At 36.4% G+C, this 23,079-nt stretch overlaps 1 protein-coding gene across 1 annotated transcript in view; it reads right to left on the reverse strand.

Moving 5' to 3' along the window:
• The window catches only part of adgra2 (adhesion G protein-coupled receptor A2), a 92,278-nt gene that overhangs the window by 44,286 nt on the left and 24,913 nt on the right, over positions 1 to 23,079 (reverse strand). Inside the window, exon 2 of the mRNA XM_082187722.1 lies at positions 10,324 to 10,395. Coding sequence (XP_082043848.1) covers positions 10,324 to 10,395 — 72 coding nt within the window. The remainder of the gene's footprint in view (positions 1 to 10,323; positions 10,396 to 23,079) is intronic.

Consider the following 23,079-nt stretch of genomic DNA (forward strand, 5'->3'; position numbering starts at 1 on the left):
GGAGATGGCATCATCAGTGGAGTGTTTTGGACGATATGCAAACTGCAGCGGGTCCAGTGAGGGGGGCAGCAGGGTCTTGATATGCCTCATGATGAGCTGCTCGAAGCACTGAATTACGATGGGTGTGAGTGCCACAGGACGGTAGTCATTGAGGAAGGACACGGAGGACTTCTTTGGCACAGGGATAATAGTGGTAGTCTTGAAGCACGTTGGAACAACGGCCCTGCTCAGAGAGATGTTGAAGATGTTGTTAGAACATCCTCCAACTGGATGGACGGGAGTGCTGGCCAGCTAGGGCTTGTTTTTAGCCTAGCACAGGCTCCTGCCCGCTTGCCACGCTTACGCTTTCTCGCGCATTGCTTTTGATGTCCCCTTCCCCGGCCAACAACATCAGACGACAGGAGGCCTGGTCCCCTTAGCAAGTCATCCTATTTGTTGATTTCCGGATGATTTCTATATCTCAGTAGTGTCTGGCAATGGTACACACGATCATCTGTTGCTTCTATGTCCATATTCCATGTAAATTGGGCTACAAAACAAAGATAAGCAGTGTTTTGGATCCGGAGCGGCCACTGTGAATTAGTGCCGCAAAGCCATCTTCCACCCATTTATTATATCCATCCATCGTTCCATCCATCATAGATATCCATCCATTTATCATACTGTATACATCGATCCATCTCTCTAGCCTTTCACATTGTGACAGGGTCAAAGTCTATCTCTATGTATTTATCTCATTCTCTATATGAAACCACACTTTGCTTCTACTTTTTGTCATCCTGTTCACTCCATCAGCCTGTAAATCTTCATTCTCTCTCTCTCATTATTCTCATTAGCTCTGCTCAAATCAGTGCTGGACAGGCCGCTGTGATCTTTTCACACACTCGTTAGGGTCGCCGCTCGTTAGCAGGGGCCGGCCTCATTACAGGATGTGTGTGTGTACGTGGCTGTGTGCTGTTTTAAGGGACGGCGCTGGGTGGAAAATGTAATTTAGTAGATCAAGGGGAAAAACGTGGGTTTGGCTGGGTTCAGGTGAAAATTGCTCTTTTCATATAACGTGCTTGTGAGTATGTGAATGAAAGCCAAGGCAACACAAAGACACACTTACACACATGCACGCTAACATGTGGCCTTCACGACATCCTACAGCAGCCCGCTGTGTTCTATAAGGGTATAAAACAAACATGGCTAAACATCGCTCTCATTGGGTGGTTTGGCGAGCTATGAAGGACTTCTTTTCTTTGAGGAGGTCTGCTTTAATGAAAGAGAGGACTGTGTGAGGAGCTACCAGAGAACCAACACCGGCCTCTCCTTCTGCCCTCTGGCATTACTGTAATACTACCACACTGCGGTCCTTATAGAGGCATATACTGAAGAAAATTCATTTCACAATATCTAAGAATGAGATAACTTCAAAGAGAACATGTCAATCCTATCACACCTGAGAAATGTGTGATTGAATGTCAAGTAGGTATATTTTGATAAAGGAGATTCAACAACAATAAATCTGTCATTATATTTATTATTTTCCCTCAAGTTCACTTATAAGGTGTGGCACTGATATATAAGCATGGTCGGTCTTGTGCTAGAATGTCATAACTGTGATATGTGCCACATGACCTGTTTTTGCAGTTTGCTTTATGGTCATGGTTAGACTTGGGAGGAGCTTTGCATTGTGATTATTAGTGTATATAACACTGTATGTATTATTTTATATCTTATATTAAATTTCTGCATTTCAGAAGAGCTGATATATATTCTCTTAGTAAAAGTATAAATCAGAAAATCCAGCTTTTAATGTTGTTTATATGTGGTGTTTTTAATATGCTTTAAGACAAACCATGTGGAAAAAAAAAATCAGAAGTCAGCACCATTACTGAGTATTTCCTCCTTAAAACTGCAGTGAACCAAAGACTTGATTGAAATCGCTGGTGTTTCTGACATCACAAACTTCCTTGTAACCAATCAGGTCCACGTGTGATTGTCAACGAGTGGAAATCTGAGCTTGTGTGAGTGGAGGTGGGGCTAATTTGCATATTCATAGAACCACGAATACTAAATGAGGCAAGAGTGTAGAGTTACATTTAAGCCATTTTAAGGCATGAAGGAATTTTTTTAAAGGAAAAAACTTTTAAATATGTAATGTTGGTGATCAAGGATGAGTTTTAAGAAATAAGATTATTGACAACAGGGGTCTAAGTTAAAGTGACAGACATAATATAATAAATAATTCACTCAAGGCAACAGTGACAACAACATAAAAATATAGACAAAAACATTTACAAAAGCTGTCCATTTCATATAAATGCTATTCTTTTAAACTTTCTGTTTAAACAATCCTGAAGAAAAAAATATCATGGTTGCAGTTAAAAGTATGCATTTTCACTGTATAGAAAATTATAATAATGCTTGTGTTGCACATTTTTACCAATAACAAAGTGCAACTTAATTATTAAAGATAAAAATGATTAAAGTTGCCTTCAAAATCCAATCTGCCGGACGCATAATGAATATTATTTAATGGAAACCCTTCTGATAGTTAGCAATTTCCCATGTATATGTAATCTAAAACCATTTCAATCATGACAACTAGCATGTTATTGAATATGGCAGTGTTAATGTATTTGGTTTTGGCAGACTAGATCTGCTACGCTGCTGCTAAATCCCATAACAGATCTAGGCAGGTGGAGCTGGGGGAGGTGGAGGGTTTTAGAGGAACTCTGATAGCACGCAGCAGGACTAGCCTACAGCAAACACTGAACTAGACTATCTCATTGGCTGCAGGATCAACAAAGGCCAATAAACTTGTGCCATGCGATAATGATGTGATTGATGGTTGCATGCAAAGGACCTATCAGCCTGTGCCTCCTAGAGTTTCATGACTGAACTATTTGAACGAAATGAACAAAATACATTGTGCTTCCCTGTTGTTTTACCCCAATATAAGTTATTAAAACAGCTGATTCAGGACTTCATAAGCTTGAGAGGACCATGTATTGTGCAAATTCTGTCCATGAGTACACCAATGTTTTAACAAATAAAATCTGGCCTGTGACCTAAAATGAGTTTGACACTGAATTAAATTAAACAATCTGGATTATTTTCCCATATTTCTCTCTGTTATGTATGATTTTACAGAAACACACATTTTAAGAGTATATATATATATATTTATTTATTATTTATATTTATACATTATATAGTATACAAAGAGAAATAAAAAGACAGAGAGGTAGAGATGGCTGTTTAGAGAATATTTAGAGCCCTGAAGCAATGCCAGAACAGTTTGAGAGAAATTTCCATAATAGGATGCATAGCACACAACACATGGGTTGAGGAAAACACAGCCAGACAAAAAGACAAAGTGCTGCAGTTTTTTTCACGTCATATTGATAACATATGTGTCATGATAAAGAATGCTTTGACATCACTTCAGTGAAATACAGCTTTGCTGATAAACACACCCTTTGAATTGAGAGAGAGGAAAAAGTGAAAAGTTGCAGTCAATGTGTCAGTAGTCAGATCTGTCATTGATATTTAATAAAACAACACTCCTAAACATGAATATTATATCAGCAGTTTTTTGGGTAGTGGAGAGAGCAGTAAGATCATCCTGTCCTGTGATGACTGGTCTACAGACCGCACAGATAAGAGAAGCTCCCGGCAGCATGTTACACTACACATATACAGTACAAGCTGGAAACAATGAACAGAGATATATACGTGCACACACACTCACACACACCAAGCCGTTGTATTAAAACAAGAATAAACGGCGTAACAATGGGATGAGAACAGATCCAGCAGGCCAGTCACTACTCAGGAAGTTGAGGCCCAGGGCAGGAAAACTTTTTTTTTTTGTTACGAAGTATACAATCAACTGTAATCATGTTCTCATGAGAAAACTACATTTATCTGATTTATTAAAACTAATTTATCAGTGTTTTAACATTTACACCTGTGAAAAAGAAGTATACTTTAGCATAATTAAAAAAAAGACTTCTTACAAAAAGATTATACATTTAGGAAATATATGTGTGGGTCAGGGTTGGGGACGGCGTTGTCATTTTCGTTGGTGTTACGTAATCAGGATACAAAAATCCGTTACAGCTACATAAAAAATGTAAGTAATCAGATTACAGTTACATTTTGTAAAAAAAATGGGAATACTATCAGGATTAGAATCGTTTCACTTAAAACTAAATCAATTATTTTGACATAACGCTATTGACAGTATGTGCGGATCGTGGTTATATCCATGGAGACTGTGGATAATTTGCGGGTTGGGTGGGCCAAGTAATAAAAAAAATTACATTCCAATTAAATTCGGGTGGGTCGCGGGTCGATCAGAGATAAGTCATAAATCTGTTGATTTTAATAGTCATGGAACTCTCATTTCACGGTAAAACGCAACGAACGTGTCACTTTTTTACTTTTATTTACAATGTACACTCACCTAAAGGATTATTAGGAACACCTGTTCAATTTCTCATTAATGCAATTATCTTATCAACATGGCAGTTGCTTCAGTGCATTTAGGGGTGTGGTCCTTGTCAAGACAATCTCCTGAACTCCAAACTGAATGTCAGAATGGGAAAGAAAGGTGATTTAAGCAATTTTGAGCACGGTATGGTTGTTGGTGCCAGATGGGCCGGTCTGAGTATTTCACAATCTGCTCAGTTACTGGGATTTTCAAGAAAAAACATTTCTAGGGTTTACAAAGAATGGTGTGAAAAGGGAAAAACATCCAGTATGCGGCAGTCCTGTGGGCGAAAATGCCTTGTTGATGCTAGAGGTCAGAGCAGAATGGACCTACTGATTCAAGCTGATAGAAGAGCAACTTTGACTGAAATAACCACTCGTTACAACCGAGGTATGCAGCAAAGCATTTGTGAAGCCACAACACGCACAACCTTGAGGCGGATGGGCTACAACAGCAGAAGACCCCACCGGGTACCACTCATCTCCACTACAAATAGGAAAAAGAGGCTACAATTTGCACGAGCTCACCAAAATTGGACAGTTGAAGACTGGAAAAATGTTGCCTGGTCTGATGAGTCTCGATTTCTGTTGAGACATTCAGATGGTAGAGTCAGAATTTGGCGTAAACAGAATGAGAACATGGATCCATCATGCCTTGTTACCACTGTGCAGGCTGGTGGTAGTGGTGTAATGGTGTGGGGGATGTTTTCTTGGCACACTTTAGGCCCCTTAGTGCCAATTGGGCATTGTTTAAATGCCACGGCCTACCTGAGCATTGTTTCTGACCATGTCCATCCCTTTATGACCACCATGTACCCATCCTCTGATGGCTACTTCCAGCAGGATAATGCACCATGTCACAAAGCTCGAATCATTTCAAATTGGTTTCTTGAACATGACGAGTTCACTGTACTAAAATGGCCCCCAGAGTCACCAGATCTCAATCCAATAGAACATCTTTGGGATGTGGTGGAACGGGAGCTCCGTGCCCTGGATGTGCATCCCACAAATCTCCATCAACTGCAAGATGCTATCCTATCAATATGGGCCAACATTTCTAAAGAATGCTTTCAGCACCTTGTTGAATCAATGCCACGTAGAATTAAGGCAGTTCTGAAGGCGAAAGGGGGTCAAACACAGTATTAGTATGGTGTTCCTAATAAGCCTTTAGGTGAGTGTATCTCTTCCGGGAAAACCAATCATGGCCACCAAATGGTCATTATATAAAACACCAAGGAAAAAAACTTACATTATTGCTTAATATCTTAATATCTTTCTAAAAATATACACAAGCTTAACAGAAATTATCCTGATAATAAGGTTTACCAACAAGAAGGAAATATTAACATGTTTGACATTCAATCACATCTCAAATTCTGTTGCCAGTCATGACGTGAGACACCTCTGGTGCACGCGCGATCATTCTCCTACATTACTTTCACACTGTGGTGCTTGTATTATGTTACTGAATACTTTTTTTATCAAGTAATTTGTAACTGTAATGGAGTACATTTTTAAAGTAACCTTCCCAACTCTACTAGAATGTAATGATTTCAGACACTTAATTGCCAGATAATTGCAATTAAATTAATTAATTTGATTGCATTTTAATTAAATGCAATTAGCTGCACTTTAAAGTGCTTTTTTGGCCAACGTAAGTGGGACTTAAGTACATCTTTAAATGTGATTTCAAAATTACTTATTTTGTCCTTGAAATGTGGTAAAAGTCTACTGATGAATGTACTGACAAACATTTATGGTAAACATAAATAATATAATTTCTATTGAAACTTGTTTATGTATTTGTAATTACACATTTGTAATAATAAAGATGTAATTCACTACATTCAAAATATATTAAATGTAATATACAATACATTCTACACTTAAAAGTATAATTGAGTACTTTACATGTGCTTTATTATGTTAGCCAACACATCAAAATAAGTGTACTTTTTTGTAACATAATAATTTTAAATGCACTTAAGTAAAACTTTTAATTTGACATTATTACAAAGTGTCTTAAGTGTTTTAAGAAACAGTCATGAAAGTGTACTCTTTAAGTATACTTAAGTGGCCTTTTATTGCATTAGTATTATCTTATCTGCACATTCTTTTTTTAAATATATTTTTAAGATTTTAAGAGCACTATTCTATTAAATGCTCTTCTTTTTCACAAGTGATTGTATGACATGATATAGTATATTTATTTGAGTTATCTTTTGTTACTTGGTTCTCATGTTGCAACTCTAAAAGTCAGAACTTTCTGCCTGGAAATCAGATTTGAAACCAGTTCAGTTTTCTCATTCAGAAATGAGGATGTAGATGTATGATGTCACACAAACATGGGATAACGTATAGATCAGTCAAAGCTCTTGCGTTACATGATGATAATGTCTGTTTGCTGAGACAAGTCCCCGGTGTGTAAAACCCAGTTAATGAACTATTCTGTTCATAATCATACATCTGCAGAACAAATGCTAGTACTGCATACCATCATTTGTACTCTGCAATTTGGTTGCTAGGAGACATCTTTGTTGACGATCAAGCACCTGCAAAGCAAATGCTCGCATTGCAATTTGTTTCTTTATACAACATCCTAAGAATGTCTGGCAATGGGATGTCTTTATAAAAGGAAGCCTGTGAAATCTACTAGGAAAGCATCTCACATATGACTCTGAATGGACTGCAGCATTAGAACTGTAGTAGCCAAGGATATATAATTGGGCTTCCTAAAAAAGAAGCCCCAAAGAGCTGTAAAGCAACATCGTTTTCTTAACGTACCATGCCATACTATTTTTGTGATGTTTTTATTACAGACCAACGGCGTAAGAAATGTGTTTCCAGTTTTGCAGATACAAATAGTATAAGTACATGGTATGCATATGCCTATTCCTTTCTCACTTTTACTCTATAGTATACCAAGTAGTTTTGGTCACACTTTATTGTACAGTGTCCTTGTTACATATGTTACATGTACTTAATGTAACAGTTAATTATTTATAATTACATGCAACTAAATCAAACCCTATTCTAACCCTATTGTAAGTACATGTTGTTAATAAATATCACTCAGTGCTTAAATGTATAATTATACTGTAACTAGGACACCTTAAAATAAAGTGTAACTGTTTTATTCTTAAAAGCATCCTTAAATTCCTACTTAAAAACTCGAAAATAAGTGAATCATCATAATTTATCATTTAAAATTGTTCATAAAATCCTATTTCATCCTGACTTTGAGCCTTTTCAAACTCTTTTTCTTGCCTTTTCCAAAGAACAGAGTGGTGTGCATTTGCACATATAGTATATTACACAGTATATTAGCATACTATATTGTATTGTTGTATACTAGTATCAATATTTCCAAATAAAATAATTAATATAACTAAAATTGCCAGTGAGGAAACTGCATTACACTGATTACACTTAAAAATTATATGATCAATAAGTTATGATTACATATGTTTTTACATTGCTTTAATTCATGTTTTAAGTCAGTTTAATGTGATTTAACTTGAAATTACTTAAATATCCAAGTTGATTGCACTTGAAAATTTAAGGCAGCAATTTACTGTGTACTGTAATGGCACAGAATTGGCATATAATCTTAATAATTTTAATCCTCAGAAAAACTGTTAAACCAAGTCTCTGGGATTCGTAAATGACAGTTGGCTTCGTGAGAGAAAATCAATCGTTTTATCTTGTGTAGTGTCATAATGAACGACAACTGACAGAAAGACTAGCATGTTTCAGTTTTTTTGGTCCTCCGTTTTGGGTTCCGTCACATTTGTGGAGTTGACCAAAAGGAGCACAGAAGCTCTTCTATACATAATCTTTCAAACATGACATTGAGACAATAGTACGCCGCTTTGGTAGCTATTATTTGTTAACGCTCTTTTTTCCGGAAGTCTTCTTCGATGACATCACACACGTCGTTAAAGACGGCAAGCGATGATCAGGAAGCAATGTGTAGTCTGACATATTTCTTGTCTACGACATGATGAGCATATCTGACAGTCACTATCGTAAAAGACAAAAATATTGTGTAGACTGAACAAAGCATTGGGTTTAATAATCCACATCTAATGATAACATCTAATTATCTAACCTACAATGCAGCAAAAATCCTGATGTGTTAGAGCTTTAATAAAACTGCATTATATTATGCATATCAGCATGGGAAACAAGGAAATACTCCAAAAATGTGGCTCCAAAAATGCAGAATACAATTGGTTTCTTTGAAGATTTCCTATTTAAAGCGAAAGGAAATTATGTTTTACTAATAGAGGTATAACATCCGTAGTTTTACTAAAACAACCCTACCCCCTATCCTGACCCAGTTTAACTACAATCCCAGGTACGAGTGCCTGTTTGCGGGCACGGCTCCAGTTTCTCTGACCTTTGACCTCCGCAGCTCCCCGGGGGTCTTGTCTGCACTTGCAAAAACAAGCAAATCAGATCCTTTTACCCCAAACAAAACACCTACATACAGAGAGCAGCCCTGTCTTACACACACATGGCTAATCACTGCACACGTGCACACATGAACACGAGCACACGCACGTGCACACACAAATGACCTCATACACACACACAAACAATTTTTAGAATTATAAAACATGTTTTAGTCCACTAAAAAAAATATTATAGTATTATGTAGTTTATTGTCACTATTTTTATATATGCAGGCTTCACACAAAATGCATTTTTTCATTCCACTGCGCTACTTTTCCATTGTTTTTCAATGTCATGAGCTACACAGACCTCTTTACATGTTTGCGTTCACGTCTTTTTCAGCGTCTCGCGCTTGACACGGCATTCTAAAAACAAAGTTAAACTTCTAAAAAAATGTGTCTCTAGACCGTGTGCTTTTTTTTTTATCATTCCACTGACAGCAAAAATGTGTTCTGTGTGAACCGGCCCATAAAGAGCTACAAGACCATTTTATTCGAAAATAATATAGCCTAGCTGTCAGTATCATGCAACAATACTTCAGGTCAGTCAGCAACAGAACATATTTCTTCCTCCTTCAATCCCTGGCAGCCTCCTCTCCTCCTCCTCTATTATCTCTCCAGACTGAACAGTTTTTCACAGAGTGATACATGGAGGTGTAATGAGACTCTTTCCTCTAGAGTTCTGTGATAATCACGCGTACTGACCGTTCCTCCCTACTGTATCATCACACTCACAGATAGCAGCAAACAGATCTCTGGCAGCGTTGACTTCAATATTCAGTATGAAAATTAAAGGAACATTCTGGTTCAAATTAAAGGAAAATGCTGTTATCATAATAATTTGGACTTGTTGTTCATTGAATTTAACTCTTTCCCCGCCATTGATGAAAATGTCCGTTATTTGTGAGACTACGCTTCCCCGCCATTGACATCGTTTTCAATGTTATACGTTAGGGGGCGCTATTACGCATCTTCTGAAAGAGTACTAAATCTCCTGATCAAAACACAGATGAAAATAATCAGAAACAAGCGATAGCATATATAAGCAGATGAACATGTAAAATAACACGATCATCAACATTAAACAGCATATAAATCAAAATTGCCTTTAAAAGCAGAGTGTCTGTTCTTTCTTTTGATATATTGCATATTCAAATACTATCCCTAAAACAAAAAATTCTGGGGGCCATGAAACTTTTGTGAAAATGACCAAAAAATGCTGCCGGTGAATGCTTGTTGAGTAACTGGCTACTCATTTGAATGTTTTGGCACTTGGCTCTAAAATGACTCAAAATGCCCTTCCCTAGAAAGACGGCACATATTAAAAACACCACTAAGCCTTGCAATGGTGATGAAGATGATGGCGAGAAAGAGATTTACTTACAGCTTCTCGAGGGAGTTCAAGCCGGCGAAGGAGCCATTTTTCAGGACACGGATACGATTGTTGCTCAGATTTCTGTGAAGAAATGTAAAAGCAGAGAAGAAATGAGTCATTGTGATGACAGTCACTAATCACACATTCACAGACAGCGATGTAAAATAGAATCCATCCATGCATCCAATGAAAACAGGCCTCACTCACACACTGTCATACACACCCCTTGCCAACACGCATGCAGAACCAAAACACACAAGCGCATGTCCAACACAAACACGCATAACAGTAAACACCCTGACACAAACGTTCTTATATGGCTAGGCACCTCAGACAAATACACTCACCAACTCTCACAAATATTCTTCATTTGCAGCCTTCAAACCCGACGACTGCAGCTTTAGATTCTGATATTTATACACCTAAGAAAGAATGTAGAAGTGCAGACTTGCTACTGCCAGCACATACACAGACACACTGCTGTGAGCATGTACTGTAAGACCTACTGCTGCTGCACAAATAGCATATACTGTATGAAATTTACCATAGCAGATCTGTACAGGTGGAGCTGGGGAAGATGGAGGGCTTCAAAGGAACGCTGAAAGTGTGCCGCAAACTGCTGAAGCAAACACTGACCAACTATTTGAATGTTGAGGAGCAGCTCATTGGCTGCAGATGCAACAGGAACCAATCAGCTTGTGCCATGTAGTTAACTCTGTAATTCTCACCAGTTTGTGTTTCATGACAGAACTTATATATATTATTGTAATGTGGATCTGTTTATGTTTTACACTTCAGACAAATACTCTCGACAACTCTGACACATATTCTTTGTTTGCTTCAAACCCCATGACATCAGCATTAGATTCTGGTATATACACAAAAAAAATAGTAGGGCTGTAAAAGTAAGCTGTGTTTCATTTTAACACAATTCCATCAAACAGAAACAAACATGTAAGAAATAAGGGGAGATATCCTGAAAAACTATTTTTCTTGCTCTTCTTCTTTTCGTTTTTTATTATTGTTGATTTATAGGGGTCATGAATTGAGAAATAAACATGTCCTTGATCTTTTGACATAAAAAAGGTCATTGTACTATAAAAATAAGTTTCAGAGCTCAAAACTTGATAGTTCGTCCAAAAGCAGCTTTTATCGAAGCCAAGCTCAGAAATCGACTCGTTTCGTATTTTGTCACATTATTGCGTCATAGTGAGACGAAACACCGCCTATGCAGAAGATCAATGCCTACTTCTACATCGTCTCTTTAGCCCCGCCCACTCACACATGTCATGTAGAGGTAAATACGAAAGAGATGCAAGTGCACAGGATTAATAAAGCAACAAAATTATAGAGATGCCACAGTGGATTACAAGACGTTTTGCAGTGCCAAGTTGAGGAAAAACACAGCCTTTGCATTGCCATCTTTGTGATCCTAGCATTAAGAAAGTGTGGATGAACTTTATTTTTAATGAAGTTCTAGTCAAGATTGCATCTGTCCATTTGTTCGGTTCATTACTGCGTTTTTTAAACAAGACACAGTTAGACGCAGGCTTTTCAGAGAGACTGCAAATAAAAGATGATGCAGCGCAACACAAAAGTGTAACAGTGTTCTCACCATGTGCCACTATTGCTTTGTCTGATACAGATCATTTGATATGTACTAAGTATTTATACTGTAGCGCCGCAGTCAGACTGAATAGTTGTGATGGTTGCAATAGTTGCAATTCGCTTTCGTTTCGGCATTTATGGGGTTTTATCAGATACTGAAAGCACATTTTGTTGTTCTGATCCAAGTTATTCGCTGTTATCCTGAATTAAAGATTCAGTGAGCGACATCTGTTTTATCAGCAGTAAGACATTACAACACGTTTAATTTTATTTAAAACACACTGTAAACCAGAATAAGTTAGCAATTGCCTCAATTTTTTTAAGTTAAGAAATTCAAAGTTTAAGTAAGCAGAACTGGCAGATTTTTATTTTGTACTTATACATTTTAATTGTTCTTAACGTGAAATGTTTGAGTACACTAATTCATACATTTAACTTAAAACTTTCATAATCTCAATGTGAACACTTTTATTAGTATAAACTTAGCTAGCGTTAACAAGCTAGTTTGCTAACATACTAATTTGATAACATGTTAACTATAGTATGTTATACAGTAGCACTTGCTGTATGAGTACAGCAATATAAAGGTTTATTTGCTCTCAAATCAAGCTGCATGTGCCACTTGTAACCATGATGGTAACTATCCTAAAACCAACATTAACAGAAATTCTTCTAAATTAGCATAACAAAACATTGATCACTACTAAATCTCCCACTAACATTAATCTTGCATAATAATAAAAAAACAACAACATTATATTACACTTAATTTTAGTATTTACTCTCTCTTTCAAGTGCCATCGGCAAAGCATGCCGGGAAATAGACATCCCAGCCGTTTCAGTTAAACTTAAGTTCGTCTAAATTAAAAGAAATAATTTCATAAAACTCAGTTCAGTTTACTTAAAATATGTCAGTTCTGTGAACTTGAAAGAAAAAAGAAAGCGCTAAATACTCAAAAGTTAATTTGACTGAACTAATTAGTTTAATTTAAGTTTGTGCTACTCAAACCAATTAATTATTTTTGAGCGTTAGGGTTTACAGACACGACTATCAAAACTGAGTGTTTGAAAGAGAGGGTCAAAAACAAGATTTTTCCTGTTTCCTAAATTAGGATGTTTCTTGATAACATTATAAGTGGACCTCAGAGAACATTACACAATTTTTAAAAATGCAGTTCATGACCCCTTTAATGCTTAGATGTTACTGCATATATTTTTGTAATGTAGATCTATTTATATATTTTTTTATACTGTAGATTTGTATTAGTATTATTGTTCACTTAGGTGTAGAATTATGCTCCTGTTTATGTTTTTTTTTTATTTTTTTTTTATTCTAAATTGGCTGCGTACTTGGAAGTGTGGCCTTTGTCATTACTTTCAGCTGTAAATGCTCTTAATAAACTATTAAATTTGCTGATACTTTTGCGTGTTTTGCAAGCCAGAGGAAGGTTCGTTGACCGAATCGTTGCGAAATCCCCTCATTCTCGAAAACCATGAACAAAGTTAAAGAAAATACAAGCCAGACTACATTAGGTATGTAGATCCATACATATACCAAATCATAACCCATTTTGTCAGGACTCTTTTATTAATAGAAAATTCAAAAGAACAGCATTTATTTGAAATGGATACATTTTGTAACATAATAAATGTCTTTACTGTCACTTTTGATCAGACTGACCCCAAACCCTTAAATGGTAGTATAAGTCAGATTGTGTTTTTAAGAGAGTTTATTTCATACTGTAGGTGCACAAAGAAAAAGTGCCCATAGTTGAAGAAACACTAATATAATAATATGTAATATGTACTCTGTATATAAAGACAGTGTTTCACCAACAGAGAGGAAGAGGGTGAGCGTCTGGGAAAGGATGCTGCCCAAACACGATTTAAGCGACCCGACAGCTATGAAGACAACGGCATCAACTTCAGCCATCAGACCGGGCTGTTTCCAATTAATCTTCACGGCTTAATGGAGGGATGGAAAGGGCGAGGGAATGAGGAAGAGGAGGGGGAGGAAGCCATAATCTTGATAATCACAGTGGATACATTTTTACATCAAAAGGAAGTCGAGGTCCACATCAAACGCGCGCCCAGCTCTTTTCCATGACAATTATCCCTTTCGCCATTGGCTAATGGGCCTGAGACCAGAGAGAGTCTTATCAGAAGGAAGAGAGGAAAGAGAAGAGGAGGAGAGAGAGACGTTTGGATGCTGGTATGGATAAAGCTCACGAGTAAAACCGGTTTGGATTAGGTTTGTGGCTGACATGGACAAACAAAAACAAACAAATGCAAGTAAACTGATCCCGCCGTTGTGCGTGTTATATGTCAGATCTATTTCTGTCTGTCCTTAAATCATATATGGAAGCAATACATCAAAGAGGCCATACACATTACAGTTATTTTCCCACAGTTTACGGGTCGTTTTAGGCATGACAACGTTTTTATACAGCAGCCACTGCAACATGATAAAAACAGTAACCTTCAATAATTTATCAGTTGACAAATAACATGCAAATTCACTTTTTCGAGATCAAATTGGGTCCAAAAGTCTAAGAAGACTTTGTAAAACCGGGATTCAAATAACAGCGAGATTAATTTAAATAATACATTTATATTTAAACCGTTTTCAGAGTCAAGGCTTAAGCTAGTCCCAGACTTAAATGCGTGTTTAAGCTGTTTTAACTGAAAGCAACTTGCACTGACATACAGTATCATGTCAGTACCATGTTTTGTCTCAAGATGCACACCAGTAATGTTTTTTTCTAAGGCACGTTTATAAAAGCTACTTAAATGTCCTAATTTAACTAAGGCCTAATGCTGGCCTAATGCTGCATGGCTTAATCTAAGCCCTGTCTGTTAAACCGGACAATAATTTATTTTCAAGTCTACATGAAAAAAAATAGGCCAAAGAGACGTCAGCGGAAACGGGAAAGCAGACTTTTATGTTTTGATCAAAGATTGCAAAGACTAACATTTATTTTCTTTGGAGCAGCATGGACTAGACCAGGAATGACAACTTCATAAGTTGCAATGAAATGTAAGTAGAGACAGATTAGCAGGAGTGAGGTTTAAGTGAACTTTAAGTCCTTCAAATGTCACTAGAGAGAAGGTCCAGTGTTTTGATTAAACATTACGAGGTCAAAACATCTTTAAAAAATTAAACATGAATAGATTAATTGTTCACAATAAGATCTAGAACAAAAAATAGATGGGGTGAATCATTTAATGCTGACTTTAAAAATGTAAATAGGGTCATTTAATTTCACGTTAGATCAATATAGGTAAACTTTTCTGAAGTAAATTTTGTTGGCCCTGCAGTGTTCATTAGCCCACCTTTTTATTAATGCAAAATAATACAGAAATTTGTTCTAATTTTAAAATAGTCAACACACCAACAGTCTCATTGGAAAAACTTTCCTCCACATACATTTTTGCTAAATAAAAAAATAGCATCAATTTACAAATCACCGCAGATTATTCACACAACATTATAAACACATATTATTGATTATTAAAAAGGCTTATTTTATGTGGCGGTTCCTTGCACAGTTATGGCCTCAAAACATTTTTACGATAGTGCATCATTTGTAACTAATACATTATGACGTTTGCATCTCATGCAGCTGGTATTGTGTATGTTTAGGGTTTAGTGTAGCTGGTACGTTATTTTCAAGCGTGATAGAGCTTTAATCTTTTAGCATCACTCACCTCACATTTCAGTTCAGAACTGCTGCGTAATGTACAACAACCAACGTAAACACACATTAAAAATTAACGCGCTTTTAACTCCACTCATTGGACATTTCACTTTGAAAGTGTCACGAAATGTGCAGGAAGCAATGTAATTTCATTTTGCAGAAATGTTGCCACTGGCATGCTTTTCCAATGAGCCTGGGTTGTGCAACATACACACTTGTATGTCTGTCTACATGATATGTTGCATAAAGCATAAAGAAAATTCCCTCTTTTACTCACCCACATCAGACTTTAAAACACTTCAGGCTTGTGCTTGTCAAAGAGTGACAACAATAAACACAGTAAAAGACACAGTAAACATGACCAAAATCACAGATGCATATCTTACAGTCTAAAAGACAGTTGATGTTGCACAGTCTGCTTTGACTTTTACCCAAGATGTCACTGAGGTATTATCATATAATCTGACAATCGTAAAGGACTTGAAACATGCATAGTGTACACCTGGCTTTATCCAATCAGATTTTAGAGTTGTAATTATCCATTGTATAATTGCATATAAATCCTGGAACTTTCTAAAGTGTGCGTTAGTGACTCATGTTCCTCTTTCGTCGGTCCTCAATGTGTAACAGCCTAATAGACCATAACTGGCTCTATATTCTCTTATCGTCAGGAAGTGTGTTACCAATCAGGACTTAAGAGTGTGTGTATACGTTGAGAAAGAGTGTGTGTCTGCTTCCATTTGCACCCAGCAGCTGGTTCATCTTATTTCCTGCCTTGTCACAAAAGTTAATGAGCAGATTTAACCAAAAAAGCATTCGAGGCAGCCACTTTTTTTGTGCAAACACACCTTTTATGTAAAATCTAGTATATAATGGCATTAGTGTAACCCCTCTGGTTCTACTTGCACCGATCCAAGCGGGATTCGAACCGAAGATTCCTGCATGGGAGGCTGGCACGTTAACAAGGAACCTATAGACCACAGCCTCTAACATTAGTCACTAGAGCACCTCTTGAGGCCAGGAGAGTAAGATTTACTCACACAGCCCTTACTAGCTGGCCTCCGTTACACTCAACCCCTAAACCTCACTCCAATCCGGGTAACGGCACCAATGTAACCCCTCTGGTTCTACTTGCACCGCTCTAAGCGGGATTCGAACTGGAAAGTGGGTGCAAAACTAGGGCGCTAAAGCATTAGTCGCTAGTGCACCTCTTGAGGCCAATAGTATGAGGTTTACTCGCACAGCTCTGCTATTACCTAAAACCTATCAACAGATTTTCACAGCTGTTTTTTGTATGACTAATGCTAACGCTAGCAACCGCGCTAATGACTTCCCGCATACGTGCACATGTGTGGACAAACACACAGCTAAACTACATCCTGCCATCTAATTAAAGTAAATTAAAGGGGACATTTCAGAACCAACACAAGTGCCCCGAAAGCGAGTCTCTGTGTTTTGGCTCAAAGTGAATGAAAATGACATCTTGCCTTTGTCAGGTCATTACTAAGGGTGACTACTCAAAACCACTAACCGACTGCAGTCATCCTACTGTTGCAGGATGTAGGGAGGATCAGGACACACAGTACTGGGACACGGCCAGCCGAACAGATCTTCAAATAGCTCTTTGACCCTGATCTACCCCGCCTGATGCTCTGGTCGGGCACACCAACCGTCAACTAACTGAAGCCAGACACAAGATAAAAGCTGAAAACCAGACTGATCTACTGCATAATTTAATACAGATAGAGACTGAGAGATATCACTGGCAAAAACACAAACGGTTAATTGGACCCAGAGACTATAGAGCTATAGATAGTAATGAGTCAGAAACCGTTTAGAAAGCGAGCGTGTGGAGGTTGTGTGTCACGTAAGGTCTTGGGTTGCTGTAAGTGGCTTGCGTGAGTATGTCTGTTTACATTCATTAAGTCAAGTCAAGTCATATTCATTTATATAGCGCTTTAAACAATATAGATTGTTTCAAAGCAGCTTTACAGTGATATAGGAAATTACAATAACAGAGATTGTTTTGGCTTTACAGCAGCTCTAGAATTAAGTTATTGTCCAGCTAAAGTTAGTTTTTGATTGATTCACTTCCATTGCAAAGATCATTAGTTATTAACTTAGGGGCCGCTTATACGGCACCGTTTTAACTGAAAACAGAAAACTTTTAATCCGTTCTGGCCATTCATTTGCACGACAATAGTGTTTTTGATAATATTTGTTATATTATATGATACATACAGTACATGACTACATTTCTACATGTAGTAATATAAAACTTTCATTATGTGAATCCCTTTTCCAAAATCTGGATTTTGAAAAAGCTGTTTCTGTCTCAAAGTAATAAAAAAGGTAATTGTGAGGTAAAGTTTAAAACAAGAAATAAAGTAAAATTGAGAGATATATCAAAATCAAGTCAAAATGCTAAATATAGTGCGATATAAAGTCCCACTTGTGAGACATATCACATTGTGAGATAAAAAAGCAAGTTGGAATATGAATTCAAACTGAGTTATAGTCGCAATTGTGAGTTCTGAAATTGAATTATATGGCCATAATTTATATATAGTCACAACTGTGAGATATGAAGTCACAATTGTGAGTTATGAAATTGAACTATATAGCCAAAATGTATATATAGTCACAACTGTGAGTATGAAGTCACAGTTGTGAGACATGAAGTCATATTGTGATCCAGATTTAATTTATGCCTGCTCTGACCTAGCATCAAAGCATACAGTTGTAATTGCTGTATAAATGCATTTATGCCACCTCTGAGCAGCATTAAACAGTCTGTGTAAAGACACTTAAATGCCACTTCAGAAGAACTTCTGTGCCACCTTCGCAGTGTAAATTTGGCCATTTTTTTAGTTTTAAAGCCGCAATTGTCAGCTATAAATGTGTAATTGTGAAATATGAAGTCATACTTCGACTACGTCACAATTGTGAGATAAAGTCACGAGAAAGCAGCGAATTAATGCATGAACATAAAAAATGTGTAGGCCTACCTTGAATGCAAATAAGCAACTTTAGAAAAAAAGCAGATATGCAATATATAAACTCACTATACTGTGCAAAGACGAAATGCAGTTACTACACATTTAAATCATAATGTGAGTTATAATGGTGCAATTGAGAGACATAACCTCACAATTGTGAGATATAAATTCATGAGAAAAAAAAGCCTTAATTGTGAGAAATATTAGATATGTGAGAAATGGTTTTTGTTTGTTTGTTTTTTTACTTTGAGGCGGAAACAGACTTGCATAGGATCTTATATAAGGAAACAAACTGCATTGTTCTCAATAGAACAGCAGGCAGGGATCCGCACACACTGACACCCGCATACGAAAATACACACACCGAAAAACATGCTGCGTACACACACGCACACAAGAACTTGAAGCGGTCCGCTCTGTAAACAAACTGAAACAGGCGGTGCTCCTGTTCAGCTAAACAGGAAGTGGAGAAAATGAGCTGTTTATACAGAGCTTGGCTGACTGAGGTCAGAGGTCAACCCCAGAGCGCTTCCTGCTCTGCTGTGTGATGGACAGGGCAGAGAGCGAGAGCAGGTGGACAACAGAATGAGGGGAAGAGATAAGAATGATATGACAAGAGACAGATAAAAGTTAGGAAGAGAGGAAAACAGGGCAGGAATCCAGTTAGAGGATGATAATTATATATATAAAGAGAACAAAAAAAGAGAGAAATGAAGGTGGGACATTAGTCTTGCTACTTGAAATCAATATGGACATGATTTAGTTTAATGCTGCATTCATGTCATGTTGAAATATTGTAATTACAAGCTGAAAATGCAGAATTGAACGGCATATTTTTAGGCAGGAGCAAGTAAAAAGAGTGCGTTTCTACTTTTGAAAATAAAAAACAGTATCAGTCAAAAGTATTGGATCGGTAAGATTTTTAATGTCTTTAAAAGAAATCTCTTCAGCTCACCAAGGCTGCATTTATTTGATAAAAAAATAAATAATAATAATATTGTGAAATATTATTACAATTTAAAACAGCTTTACTATGTGAATATATAGTAAAGTGTAAGTATCATTACTCCAGTCTTCAGTGTCACATGATCCTTCAGAAATCATTCTAATATGGTGATTTGATGCTCAAGAAACATTTCTCATTATTATCAATGTTAAAAACAGTTATTTACATTTTTATTTCAGGATTCTTTGATGAATAGAAAGTTCAAAAGAACAGCATTTATCTGAAATAGAAAGCTTTTGTAACATTAAACATGTTAATCAAAAACATATTTTTGGGGGGAAATAAAAGAAATCAATACTTTTATTCATCAAGGATGAATTAAATTGATCAAAAGTTACAGTAAAGACATTTATAATGTTACAAAATATTATATTTCAGATAAATGCTGTTCTTTTGAACTTTCTATTCATCAAAGAACACTGAAAAAAATTACACAACTACTTTCAACATTGATAATAATAATGAATGTTTTTTTTAGGATCAAATCATATTAAAACGATTTCTGAAGGATCATGTGACACTGAAAATTCAGCTTCGATCACAGGAATAAATTACACTTTACTATATTCACATAGAAAAAAAAAAGCTGTTTTAAATTGTAATAATATTTCTTATTGTATTTTTAATCAAATAAATGCAGCCTTGGTGAGCAGAAGAGACATCTTTTAAAAACATAAAAAATCTTACCGATCCAAACCTTTTGACTGGTAGTGTATAAAGTGTATAAAATATAATAATATAATATAGTGTATAGTGTACTGGTAGTGCATAAAGAAAGAAAAGAATCATAAAAGTAAGTGAACTGGGGGAAAGAATTGTGACAAAAAACAGACAAACATTAACTGGTCCTTCTTACTAGTAGTGGCTCTGTCCTTCGAACAGCAGACCTCAGTAAAGCAGCAAACCTACATAAACCAGACCAAAGTCTAAAGCTCCATAATTGAATTGTCAAGCTTAAAAACAAAATCAGCAGTGACATATAAGACATACACCATCAGTCATCTGAGCTCTGATACCACTCAGCGTGTATATAATCTATAATAATTACAAATACATCAGGGACAAATGCGTCTTCATGCGTCCCTTCATACATTAGTAGAGGCCATGTGAGCCATGTCAAATATCGTGCATTAGCCTGATGGGTTTTGAAAGACATGCTCAAATATATTGTATCACAAAACTGCTACAGTGTAATAACTCAAGATTACACCGTCCTGCTGAGGTGTGGAGCACAATGTGATGCAGTCTGTCAAGGACGAGTGTTTCGTCTGTGACTGCAGCGGTTTTCAGTTCCTCCCCGTTCTTTGCCACTCGCTGGAGTGGTTTGGCTCAATTTGTCTCCTCAAACCGCAAGGCCTCCGAGACCAAACAACGGTCCATGTCAGTTTGTCCCTCGGACAGCTAAATGGCCTTGTGCTTAGGAGACCTGAAACTTTAGAACAACTTATTCTAGGACATCCTGAACAATGTCAGACATTATAAGACAGTTTTGTCCTACAAGACAAACACACACAAGCACATGTGCAACACACACACACACAACAGGTCAATTGGCACAATGTTACCTCTTGAGAAAAGAAGTACACTTTAACATACTTTTAAAAGAAGTATTATTACAGAAATAATTTACTTTAAAAGAATACACTTAAGTGCTCTCATGTTTTAGACACTTGTTGGACAAATGTATTAATTAATATTAAATGCAATTAGTTGAATTTCTGAGTGCTTTTTTGACCCATGTAAATTGGACGTAATCTATGATAATTACATATTTAAAAATGACTTCTATTGCTTTTGAAATATGGTTAAAGTGCACTGCTGGATGTACTGACAAGCATTTATGGTTAAATAGTTTATAGTTTATAAACTAAGTATAAAATAAGTACACTTTATTGCCATTTCATTATTTTGAAACTTGTATATCATCTACATATATTTGTACTTACACATTTGTAAAGATGAAGTTGCCATTTTAGTAGTACATTTTAAATATATAAACGTTCTATGTATAAATAATATATTACAGTTCAAATGATAATAAAGTACTTTACATTTTATTAAAACAATTTTTTTAAATACATTAAAACAAGAAATAAAGTAAAATTGTGAGATATTACTTTTATTTTTAAAATAAATGTTTTAATTTGATATGATTACAAATAGATTTTTTTTTTAAACTGCACGTAAGTGTGTTAAGAAACAGTCATGAAAGTTTACACTCTTTAAGTACACATTAGTGGCCCTTTATGTAACTAATATTATATTATCTGAAAGTATAGTTTTATAAAAAATATACTTTTCAATATTCGAAGTACACTACAAGTGCACATTCAATACATTTATTTTTTACAAGGGACCCAGAGTCTCCTCTCTTTCTTCCTTATGAAAAGATAACAACATATTAGATTTACCAAGATTCTTCCCCAATGGAAAACAATTAAGGAGATTAGCAGCAAACCCAACATTCGTCATGCCTTTATTAGTTTACGTGTGCATTACATGTGATTCTCAGTACAATAGCTGTCTAACGGTACTTCAGCGTCATTCAGAGACGTCTCATAATATGACTTCATTTTCTCTATACTTCTGGAGCCAAACAGAAGAACCGCAGACTGGATGGGAATCACACAGTGGGATTTAAATGTAATAATACTGCGCAGAGTTTAGCCAACAAGCTCCCATTAAAGACCTCCACTTTGCCCGAAACGCCTACGGCACATTATTAACTACTGCTTATTGACCTTAGAGGAGACGCCATGTTTAATTTGACACAAATGTTGGATTTTCTTTGGTTACACTTTATTTTAAGTTGTCTTTGTTACAGTGTTATTATACATTTAGGTACTGAGTATGATATTAATTAAGAGGACGCAGAGAAGGATGAGTAGAATAACTTTTTTTTTTTTAAATAATGATGAAACGACCCCTAAAGTTTTGCTTGTAGAGCTGTCATCGTAATACTTTTATGAGTACAAACATCTCACTGTACCTTCCACTGAAACCTTCACATCTGTCTTCCACATTCATGGAGTGTCCAAAGAACTACCAGTGTGTAAAATCTTTGGAGTGACTGCCGTCAGCACGGAATTGTGGCGAATGTCGATCTAGAGTGACGTGATGAACTCTGATATGATATGACTGCAAAATATCAGACCTGTATCTGATTCAGGACCACATATGGAAGTGGCCCAATCTCATGAAAGTGCATATCTATAGCACGAATGATATTTCTCGTATCATTTATACGCCAAAACGAGTTTTTGCGTACATATGATACGCAGTTTTCGCGTGCATATGATACGCACTTTATGGCGTGTAATATGCACGCCCTCCTCACCCCTAATCCTACCCAAGGGATTTACAGTGCGTATCATTTGAACGCAAAAACTCGTTTTGGCGTATAAATGATACGAGAAATATCATTCGTGCTATAGATACGCACTTTCATGAGATC

The sequence above is a fragment of the Leuciscus leuciscus genome (genome assembly GCF_965113295.1).
Source record: "Leuciscus leuciscus genome assembly, chromosome: 13".
Taxonomy (NCBI): domain Eukaryota; kingdom Metazoa; phylum Chordata; class Actinopteri; order Cypriniformes; family Leuciscidae; genus Leuciscus; species Leuciscus leuciscus.